Source organism: Medicago sativa, chromosome 5 (assembly GCF_051527215.1).
Source record: "Medicago sativa cultivar Bolivia chromosome 5, Bolivia_mono, whole genome shotgun sequence".
Classification (NCBI taxonomy): Eukaryota; Viridiplantae; Streptophyta; class Magnoliopsida; order Fabales; family Fabaceae; genus Medicago; species Medicago sativa.
The window spans coordinates 73,082,473-73,094,629 of record NC_140753.1 but is presented as its reverse complement, the minus strand read 5'-3'; the positions used below and the strand labels follow the sequence as shown (position 1 = coordinate 73,094,629).

Here is a 12,157-nt window from a genome sequence, read left to right as displayed (position 1 = left end):
GTGGATCTAAATCTAAACCTTGGTTCCTCTTATGTCAAATGTATCAACAACAGATGTAGAGGAACAAAGTTTTCAATTGTATTTACTCTGAGAAAACAATTGAGTAGACTGTGGCAATGCACTTCTTTTTGAGCCAAGTTTCCTATTCTGATCCTTGTAAAATGAAAGAACACAACCATCATTGCACATCAACCACTTGTTCTAGACCCTGGTGTAAGGGCAAAAACATGTCTATTATAAAAGATTTCACATTTATAAGGATGCATCGCATCACATTCACAGGGCAAGCATGTCTATTATAAAGTTGTGTCGCATCACACCAGACAGCTTATTTTTACTGCAACAACTCCAGACTAAATCTCATAAAACAACAAATTAAGATATCATAGTTTATTTATTATATATTTTATATTTGTTTATGCTATTCTCAGTACAAAAATATAAGAAAAAAAGACATTTGAATATTTAAAAAGGTATAACTTTATTAATTTGCCCAGTGCATGAAAATTTTTAGAACTCACCTGGCCTTCATATACAATGAAATTTCAGTACCAGTTAAACTCGCATGCTTTTATGTCTAAAGTTTGTTTAGTTTTGTTTACACCGGTGTAATGAGATTTTTTTTTATGAAGTTGTTATGTTTGGAATAAAATGTTGATGATGTATTTCCCAATCTTAGTTTTTTTTGCGATCATTCGTCGTCACCACAAGCATCACGTGATAAAGAAGCTATAGGATTGCATAAGCTGTAAGCACAAACGTACACCGTCACATTTAAAGCATGAAACACTCTTTTCTGTTGCAATTCAACAACAGATTCCCCCTTCTTCGCTGATTTTACTTTTCTTTACTTCAACAAGTACTCAAAATCCTTTTTATCGGATTTTCGGATCCATTGCAAGTTGCAACAAAACTCATCAACTATTCATTTAGTGTCACGTAATTTTTTATGTTTAATTATTTAATAGTTAATTTAATTCTTTAATTAGTTTTACTTCCAACCACATTTTAAAGCCACAAGAATTTTCTATATTTTAAAATATCGAAATTGTTAACGTGTGATTGGGATTCAAAATCTAGATCATCTATTTGTATGAATTTTCAATAGTTATTATGATTTAATCTATTTATCAAAAATATATATAAACATGTCACTATCATTCTTAAATGACTCTTCAAAGCTCAAAAAATTCTTCAAATGTTTCAAAAAACTAGTCAAAGCTCAAATAGAGTGACAACAAATTTTGAAACTCGTTATTTTTACTTAGTTATTTTAATATAATTATTATTTTGAATATTTATATTTGGAAAACATCTTTGAATTAAGAAGAGCCAAGTTAATATTGTATAGATCGATGACAGAAGTTCGAATATTTTTTCCAAATCTTGATGCTTGACTTTCAGATCAAGCCAGTAATATACAACAATGTAGTTTTTATATAACCTCCTTTGGCTTCTTATCATGTGACTTTTATATCCCTTTCTCAATCACCTGAATCCATCTTATCAATCTATATTTAATTTATAGACTATATATTTTTTCTCAGTTATTTGTGTTGGAGAGGAAGTGTCAATCAACTGTAAAGTTTAGAGTTTAAATTGGACCAAAATGTTCAACATAACAATATTGATGATTATCAGCTAAGTTAAACCTTATGTATGGCTCAAATATTTTATGGATGGATTTAAAAGAAAATGACACTTTCTCTTTTTTAATTAATTTTAAACTAAAGGGAAAATCCAAAATAGCAAAACATTATCATATATTGAAAATGAATGCAATAAATTAGATTAATTGCCGAATACGAAAGCTACTATTTTTACGTAACAGTTGAACCGATTTTGACAAAAAATGGTATAAAATCCAAAATGTTATTATATTATTATCAAATATTAATTTTTGCCAATATTATAAAAAAATTAAATTGATATACAATATCAGTGTAAAATTATTTTACACAATGTGTTGTGTTGTCATGTCGTTTAATTTATTTATAAACATATGCATTCTCATATTTATTAATTAATATTACGACACATAATTTTATATCGACCGTGCATATAAATTAAATTTTATTTTCAAATATTAAATATGAATATTATATATAGAAATTAAATATGAATATTATATATAGAAAACTATTACTATAATGAGAGTGTAAAAGAAAGAGAGACGCGGTTGCGAAACATCATAGTTTGTGGGTTTTCTGTTGCTATTGTTATCTTCCTCCTCCACCATACCTCACTTCTTCCCATTCCCAAAATCCCAATCCCATCGATTTAGGGTTTTCACATATCCTCACTGCGATCGGTACGTTTCTCTTTTCCTTCATCTTCTCACTACTCTCATACCTTAAACGATTCCGTTTTTCTAATCATACTTTAATCTCAACTTTTTCATTGATTTTCGTAATTGTTACTCATATTCATATTAACAATAGTAACTTCCTTGTTATTCTGTTATTATTGCTAAATATATTGATCATAGTGAATCGTAATCTGTAACTGATAACTGTTGAAGCTTGATTCATTTTAATGAACAAACCGTTAATTACTGATTGGTATATTCTTTTTGTCGTGTACCGTCTCGATACGAGTGATTTTTTCATTTCTGATATTGATAATTTTATTTCTGTTGGTTTAGTTGGTGGATCTGTGGTAATGTTGCTTGCTTGCTTGCTACTTTTTGTTTACATTGCTTGGTATATACATTTGGAATCTAGGATGGAGTTTTTAGGGTTGTTGGTGAAATTTCGGTATGTAGAAAGGGCGTCAAGCATTTTTTATCCTTTTGACTAATTTCAGAGGTTTTGACCTATGCAGCATTGACACAGACACCGGAAATGACACTGGCACGTTAATAATTTCAAAAACTAATATAATTAAATGTAATCACATTGGTGTGGACTCTTACACGTGTCGGACACTGGACACTCCTTTGCAAGTGTTGGTGTTACAGAGGTTTAAGTTGAGAGGAAGGAAGGAGTGTTGTAATGGGCAAAGATGTGTGTTTTAATGTAAATAAACTTTTTAGTATCTTTGTTTGGTGTAGAAGGTTTGGATTTTTTCTGGGAAGTTGTTAACCTTTTAGAGTTGATTTGGGATTAGGATCACTTTCAATAGTTTTATTATTTAACTTTGGATGTGAACTTCTATTCTAGATCATGAATCATGATGTCCTTTTCTGCAAGGAATATCTCATCATCAAATTACCTGCATTTCTTTTGTTTTCTTCTGTGAATATTCTTGCTTTGTCTATAAGAAAGTCGTAATCAGTTACTTATTGCCATTGCCTATTTGTCACACAATTGACATGTATTTTATTTCATATGACTCTTTTCTACCTGTTATTTAACTTCTGTAGTAGTTATTGTTATACTTGAAAGTTGTTTTCATAGGAAATCAAGTTGTGTTCATCTCTGGTTGACATCGAGGTTCAATCTTGTAATTATTCATATATAACAGGTGAGTGGTGAAAAGGTGCAAAGCGCGAACAAACATCACGATATTTCTCGTTAAAAGGATAGTGTCGCAATGTTGGCTTCTAAAGAAATTATGAAATTCAAATCATACCAGAACCAGGCTAATTTGTTTGTGAAGGAATATTTATTAGCAGACCCTCTGATTCCATATACTTCCATTATTGGTGGCATTTTTGCTTGCAAGATGGTATGTTGTATCGCACTATTACTATTCTATTTTATGTAGTATTTTCCTAAGATAATTTAAGGTTACTATCATTATTTTATTTGTTATTATCGTTACATATATCTCAAAATATTCATTAGCCAAAAAAAAAAATCTAAATTTTCTATTTTTCCAGGTCTATGATCTTACTCAGCTCTTTAGCACTATCCATTTTAAGAGCTATTCCAGCCTCACTAGAATCCAACGTATTGAGTGGAATAACCGGTGAGTGAGTTTTTTCATTTAGTAGAAAATATCTTCTTTTGTTTTTGATGACATAGTTTTTTAATGATTTATTTTTCTATTTTCTGCGCAGTGCTATGTCAACTATCCATTCCATTTTTATAACAACAATGTCTTTGTACTTGGTGTTTTGCTCAAATCTATATTCTGATAGCGAGTCAGCTGAACTTCTTACAGAACGGAGTTCTGCGTTGTCTACGTTTGCTCTGGGGGTAAGAATGGTCTTGGTATTTTTTTATTTTGTTTACCTTTTCTTTATCTCTTGCAAGACTCGATTTTGTAAACAATAGTAGTAATCACATATAATGAGGAGGGGATTTCAACATTTGAAGTTATGAGTTTAGATAAATTAGGGGGGATAATAAGAAGAAATACGACCATGATGAAATATCATTGATAATCAACTTGATGCTGACTCTTTTTTTAAACGTTCAATGTCAGTATTATTAGTAATTGTTAACATTACACGGGGAGTTGGGATCGAACCCTCGACCTCCTTATCACGCTGCTCTTAACTCCTCCACCCCAGCCATCAAACCAGGTTTACGTCCCCTAATATTTGATACTGTCAAGTCACTGACTTGGTACAAAAGACTACACACTAGCCCCTACTTTTAGGAATACATGAACTCACAATCTAAACAAATAGGGAAATAAGGAAATGAAGCATAGTAATAACCAAGTAATATGAAAACTAATTCTAAGTGATAAGCTAAAATACTCTAATATAGAAACTAAACTTGGGAAGTAAACTACTCTAACATAATATCAAATATATTATAAGATATTTTCTTATATTGTAACACTCCTCCTCAAGCTAAAGCTTACTAAGCTTTAACTTTGTTGCAGTTACAACAATTGAAAGAGAGAATATCACATTTAACATAATTAGACCCAAAAAGATATCTTGGATAAACCAACTAATAAATGCAAAACAATCGACCAATAAGGTTCATGCTGAAGAACAAACCAGACTAATATAATGTGAACCATATGAATCCAGAATGTGTGATGAATGAAATTGATTTACTAGTTGTTTTAGAATGAAAGGCTGTTATCAGTTTTTCATTATACTGGTGTCTCATTGTAGTTTGTAAAAGCAATATCAAATGTTATTACAAATGTATCATATTATTTTTATTCCTATGCACGATTTTAAGGTCATATAACGACTACTTAAATAGTAGTAGTTCTCATTGTCTTAATATCCATATTTTCTGCTAAAATTTCCTTTTTTAGTAATTCTTTCTATCTGTTAGTAATTATTTAAATCAAATATGGACTTATCACTACCTTCATTTTGCTAATAGAGCCACTGTAGAAAAACTTAATTAATGTGTTAAGAATTGTAGCTCATATTTTTATTGGAAACACTTTTTTTTCATCTGGTCATGAAGTCTGTATTACTTACGTTTTATTTTATTTATTGCAACAGGTTTCTGTTGGTTACTTCATGGCTGACTTGGGGATGATATTTTGGTTTTTTCCTGCTCTTGGTGGATATGAGTATGTAAGGATCATGTCTTTCGATGAACATAATTTATTTAGCTGAAGACTCTTATTTGAATTTAAGATTGTTCACTTGATAGCAACCCATCTGGAGATGATTTAATGTGACTTCATATTTGGTTCAGGTGATTCATCATCTCTTTTCTTTAGTAGCAGTAGCCTATTCAATGTTGAGTGGAGAAGGGCAGCTGTACACATACATGGTTCTCATCTCTGAGACAACAACTCCTGGAATCAACTTGAGATGGTAATCTTGCACTGAAATTTGAACTCCCATTATGTCGTGATTTTTCTTTTATTTGTTGATGATTTCCGTATTTTGTTCATGAAGGTATCTTGATGTAGCTGGAATGAAAAGGTCAAAAGCTTATCTCATCAATGGGGTTGTGATATTCATTGCTTGGCTGGTAGGTCAAGTCATTGCAGATTGAAACATATTTGTGAATCAAATTTCATGTTGAGTTCTCATTCTTCCGCTCTGGCACATGCTTACCGAAACTATCTGCAGGTTGCCAGAATACTTTTGTTCGTGTACATGTTTTATCATGCTTACTTGCACTTTGATCAGGTAATAACTACCGACACACCGAGTTTAAGAATTGTCTTGTGTCTCTGGTGCTTTTGTAGCAGACAACTCTTTATTCTGAAATTTTGGTCTGTTAATGTAACTTCATATTTACTTCTATGATAATTGACAAAACATGCATCCATTTTTTGCCTACAAGATCACTTTCTCAACATCTATTTCTATGATGTACTTGCTATAGGGGAGTAATTTGTTGTTTTCATGTGGGGAAGAAAGTGGGATCATGGCCTACAAATTTTAGGTGATCTTGGCCTACAAGTTTTAGGTGCAAAGGACAGCATTTAGTTTAGTAGTATATTTTGTCCATTTGGTTTTTTTGAGATGTGGTAGGAGTGAATCTTGAATGTTGGATTTTACATGCATGGATTAGAGATTAGTGGTAAGTCACATGACTATATACTTTGATCTTCACCATACATACATATAGTTCGTATTTTATCCTCTGACCACCATTTGATAAATATTTGTATATGTTTTCTAACTATACTCAAGTCAAATGTGGTCTTTTTTTGTAACATGTTTGTGATAAAATACTGTAGACTTGTACTCTTTTGTTTGGGATTTGGAATAATGATTCATTCATTTCTTTTGTAATTTCCGGTCAAGCAAAATCTGCATGGTAAATCTGAGGGTCTAATGCCAATATTCAATGATATAACAGGTTCAGCAGATGCACCCCTTTGGGCAAATACTAGTTGTTGTTGTACCAGTGGTGCTGTCAGTTATGAACTTGATTTGGTTTTCAAAGATTATCAAAGGGCTAATGAAGACATTAGCGAAGAGGCAGTGAATTTTTTTTGTTAAGGTAAATATAGGTTATGCTGATGTTCAGGTCACCTTGTCTCTGTGTCCTTTCCCTCTGGGTAAAAACATAGATGATGTGTACTGGAAAATGTGACAGAGCAGAAAAGAACATGTTTGGATCAATTGTGGATCTGAACTTATATTGTATAAATATGTTAGTTCTGTTTTTTAATATCCCTATTCTTTATGTACATTAATTAGTTCAATTTAATCTTTATTCTGTATCTACATCTATGTAATCCAAAATTTGTCAAGTCACATAATATTCTGAGCTGGTGGCACCTTCCAAAACAAACCACATTTCTATGTTCTTCTGATTCCGTTCTTCTCTGTTTCACCAACTATGTAATGTACATCCTTTCACTTGCCCATCCCACCACTGTTATTTCATGCACTAAGAAACTTCAACTCCAATTTACTATTTTCTATCTCTCAATTCAGCAATGCATCTGATTAAATGCTCTGCTAACTGATCAATCCTTACATTTCTTTAACTAACCAAACAAAAAACCATTTGATATCTCCAAAGCATAACTGTGAAAATTCAACTACGCATACATAAGAAGATTGAGTGAATAGGCAATCATATCCCTCAAAAGGAAAGACTTGAAGTTGTTAAGTGTCCGTCACTTTAGTCCCTTTGTTAGTTTTCTCAGTTTGAGGATATGATGTGGTCGTTAACCTTGAAAGTTGTCACGTCAATGGAGTGTATGCATATTTTGAAGTAAACTAATCCCCCCACCCAATTCAATTACGGGTAGCAAAAGATTTTTTGATGTCTTAGGGTTTTAAGTTTTTCATCTCAAATGGGAGTTTACCTTTGCACCTTGAAATTTATGATAAAAAGGCAAAAGGCAAAAAAAAAATATCTCTAAATTATAACATTGAACTGTTTCCATGCAACTTTAGAATGAAGTGGATGCATAATTAAAAAATTTCTTTTTTTTCGTATCCTTAACCGGTGTCTGAGGGCACCGGTTAACATTTCTCTTAAAAACAATGTCCTTTCAAAAAGAAATGGAGAAAATCCGTTCCCGGTTATAACAAACAAATAAACTTCTTTTATGACGTAACAAACAAGCATATGTCTAAGAAATTATTTCATTATAACCGCAAATTATATCTTGGATGAAAAGTCGATCATATAATACATCTTTCAAAAAAAAAACATAAATGCCCCTCTCCTTTCAAAAAAAATAAAAATTTATGCCCCTCAAAAAATTAACATTAAAAAATATAATACCCAAAAAAAATTACATTAACACAAAAAATCATTTTTGCATTTTATGAGCATTAACTATTTATATTTTATTTTTTTTACTAAAACTATTATTATTATTTTGAAAATCATGTTGCTCCGGATGAAATGTAATATGGTTTCAATAAATTTATTTTTTACGGAAAAATAAATCTAATTATTGAATCAACAGATATTAACATACATCACGATCATATAGACTAAACTTAGATATATTTACTCGATCATGTAATTTTTTTTTTTTTGAGGGGACTCGATCATGTAATTGGTAATTAGTAAATTATAAAAAGTATTATTATCTATGTCGTATGTAATATTAGCGAAAGACAATAGCAAATTTGTCCATTTAACTGTTTTTTTATTGTACTCTTTCTGTTTTAAAATGATTGTCGTTTAAAGTTGTTACATACATATTAAGAAATTAAAATACAATAATGTTGTCTATAGACATAATATTTTTTTCGAAAATAGCCTTGTTAACTATTGGTGTATTTTCCATCATTATAAATTAAAGTAGAATTGTTGTGGTACTTTGAAAGTAGTGTGCATAATAATAATTAAAAGGTACTATTGAAAAAAGTAATTAATATTACATTAAAAATTGAAAATGACATTTATTTTGAAAAATTTATTTGGTCGTATACATATTTGATAATATACTCAGTTTAATTAGTTTTTTTAATATTACCTTTGTTATATAATTTATTTAAATGGAGCTCGAATCCCAGCAGCCACACTTTTTAAAATCAAAAACTAATTTATTTAAATTTTCGTTTCTATTTGCCTTTCATTTTATATTTATTTTTTCTTTGCCTTTCAAAATAGTATAATTTATTTAAATTTATTATTAAATTTATGTTTTTAAAATTTGATTTTAAAAAAAATTACAACTAAAATAGTTAGTTAGTTTTCAAATTTTCTATAATTATGGTATAGATTTGAATTTTAATATCTACCGGAAAAAAATTGAATTTTAATATATATTTCAAATAAATTGAGTTCCTAAGGGTAAATTTGTGCACAAAAGGGTCTGGCCAAAAATTAGTTAACTTTTGCGTTGTCCCTGTATCTTTTGCGTTGTCTCTGTATAATGGTATAAAAGTATAGATTAATGAATTTTTTTTTTTTGTCAAGTAGTTCAGTGGTCGAAGCTCACACATCTTAAATGTTGATAAATGGGATGTCATGAGTTCGAACTTCTGCCCCTGCATAAATTATGCAATGTCCCTGCCAACTGAGTTAAGTTCACGGGTACTGAATTTTTAATATTCATATTAAGAATAAAATATTAAGTAGAATAAAATTGAAAGAAAAAAAAAACATGTTTGTGGACCATCCTTCAAAAAAAAAATGTTTGTGGACCGAGACACTACTAAATAAATGGAGATCCACCCTATAACATCTTAGACAAATTCAAGTATTGTCAAGTGACCATACAAATCAATATGGGTCTCTTTAATGTGTTCTGTTTTTACTCGTATGCTTTTTAGGACACAATCAAGAAGGTTACCCATCCTAAAATTGATCTAAGTTGTGCTTAATTGTTGAGTTTTTATTGTACCGGAAGTAGCACTGATAATACTACTATATTTTCTGAGTTCAACTAGTGCAAGTATAACTGTCTTAAGTAAAAGTATAAGAAAAAATCGAACCTACAAAAATTGAGGCGATGTAGCCTTCTGCACCATTTCGATTCAAAAACTTGTTTGCGTAAAAATAAAATAAATCAATCAAAGTATTAACACTTAAAATCAAGTTTGAAAGCAATAAAATTTGTGTAAACAAAGAAACTCTTAAAGATCTCCAATGATAAAATGTGATTGAGAACAATGAATGAGTTATGAACATGGTTTGCAAAGATGCAGAGAGTTGCAACTTCGTATAACTTACTAGATACCAAGTGGATTTGAGGGGTTTTTCAACACAATCATCATGGTTAACTTAGGGGGTACTTCTCCTTCGAGGTACATGGCTGCCAAGATATTTTCCATAAAACATAAAAAGTCTTTCCAGCATGCTTTTCCTCATTGACATGCTTTTCGGAAGACTTCTCAAATGGTCATCCATCTTAAATTGATATAAGTGAGGCATGCTTAATGTGAAGTTCTTGCTTAATGGGCTATCGAAAATAATGTCATTTTATCAGTATATTTAGTAACAATATATTTTTATAAGTCATCCTTCAACCATTTAGTTTCATACATGCACACCTTTAGAATTCCTCCCATACCGACGTGATCTCGATTCATCCATGTGTCGTTTTGCCTAGAAATGTCCCAAGATCCATGATTTGGACATGTCTTGTGGACTAATAATCTTTCACAACTACGCTCATACGCCACACACCGACTATTGGGATGCTTATAGAAAAAGGAAGACATGAATGAACTGAATTCACATCAGAATAAGAGGGATCTTTACTGTGTGCAATTATATCAACAAGATATATGCATCTTCTTTTTGGAAGATAAAACCATAAGAACTTAACAGTTAAGCATGTTTGACTTCAAGCAATTTTGAGATAGATGGCCTTTTAGAAAGTTTCTAGGAAAGTGTGCGAGTGTAGACAAAACATGCTGAAAAAGACTTGTGTTGCCTTTTGGAGTTAGTCGATAATGCTTAAATTTGTATAGATGTTACATGTGGTGTCAGAGAAGACCTCTCCCAATACGATGTGGTTAGGGTACAAATCAAGCGGAAGTTGGTGAACATGTGGAGCCTGGGCAGAGTGGGGAGTGAACATTGGAGCACAAAGTATGTTGAAAGTATGGGTGTTCACATCTAAAACGATAAAAAATAAGACTCCAAACCAATCAAAAAATCGAAAACCGGACAAAACCAAAATTTATTGGATGTGTTTGGATGCGCTTTTGTAACAACCACTTGAATCCGATTGGATTTTTGTTTCATTTTCCAAAACAAACCGTAAACATAAAAACCGTAAACATAAATATTGATAGTGATCCTTAAAAAAAATTTGATAGTGATGTATTTTTAACTTGTATAATATATTGCATCAATCTATTATTTATTGATTTCTATTTTTTAATAATACTTATTAGTTAAATTTAATATTTTTTTTTACTATTTCATATGTTTCAAACATAATCGATTATCTTCATTAAACATATGATTTTTTCGTGTGTTAATAATATTAATTTTAATAGGTCTTTTAACAAAATTGTAAGTTGGATATCCAAAAGTTGATCAACCCTCAAAAAAAAAAGTTGATCCAAATAAATCACATAAAATTGGATCAGATCAAATATTTTTCTAGAAGCCATCCAACCTGAACGGAACCGCAAGTATTTAACATTTTTCTAGAAGCCATCCAACCCGAACGGAACCGCAAGTATTTAACTTTTTGTGTCGGGTGACTTGATCCAAACGCTCTACTAGGGTTCTTCACCTAGCATGAGTGCCGCTTTGAACCTTTGATGAGTCATAGATTAGTCTAATTTAATGCATTATTTAGTTTAGTTTTATTAAAGATTTAGTTTTATTTTATTGCATTTTATTTCCTTTTAGAATATTTTACTTTAAATTGCTTTTTATTTTATTTTAGGAATGAATATATGGTGGAAGGTGCCTTGGAGCAAAAGAAAGAGGACTGGAGCAAATACAGCACAAGAATACGAAGATACGGGGCAAAAATACAAATCCCCTTTACCAGAAGCTTGGCACGGCCCGTGCCAACATGTGGCACGGCCGTGCCCGTCCCCAGAGTCCACTTTTGTTGCTTTTCTTCAAGCCCAAGTTACCCTGTTGCAGCTTTACCGTTTTATCCTTTTAGTTGCTTAGTTTCTAAGTCGATTGTAAAGCTATAAATAGAGTAGCTCTCCACCATAAACATTCACCTTACTTTTGCTTAGAATATTTCTATTTTCAATAAAAGTCTTTATTTCTTTACTTTCTTTCTCGCAATTTTACTTTACTGTTATTTTCTCTCTTCTTCCCCCATGTCTACGATGAACATGAGTGAGTAGACTTCTTCATCTTAGGATTGTTGGGGAGTCTAAATGACATAATCCTAAACAAACCAAGCTTAAACCCTAATTTTATGTAACCCT

General features: G+C 31.0%; 1 protein-coding gene across 1 annotated transcript; it reads left to right on the top strand.

The window, feature by feature from the left end:
• Nucleotides 1-2,158: 2,158 nt before the first annotated feature.
• On the top strand, nt 2,159-7,057 carry LOC146924779 (uncharacterized). Its single transcript, XM_085709734.1, has 9 exons — nt 2,159-2,311; nt 3,466-3,669; nt 3,824-3,912; nt 4,004-4,142; nt 5,366-5,440; nt 5,565-5,686; nt 5,771-5,846; nt 5,948-6,007; nt 6,687-7,057. Exons 2-9 carry the CDS (start codon nt 3,535-3,537, stop codon nt 6,813-6,815), a joined length of 825 nt encoding a protein of 274 aa, XP_085565860.1. The 5' UTR covers nt 2,159-2,311; nt 3,466-3,534; the 3' UTR covers nt 6,816-7,057.
• Nucleotides 7,058-12,157: the final 5,100 nt, after the last annotated feature.

Coding starts and splice junctions, on each gene's coding strand:
- LOC146924779 (XM_085709734.1), top strand. CDS start 3,535: ATGTTGGCTTCTAAAGAAATTATGAAATTCAAATCATACCAGAACCAG. Junction 3,670..3,823: donor GCATTTTTGCTTGCAAGATG/GTATGTTGTATC, acceptor CTATTTTTCCAG/GTCTATGATCTTACTCAGCT. Junction 4,143..5,365: donor TGTCTACGTTTGCTCTGGGG/GTAAGAATGGTC, acceptor TTATTGCAACAG/GTTTCTGTTGGTTACTTCAT.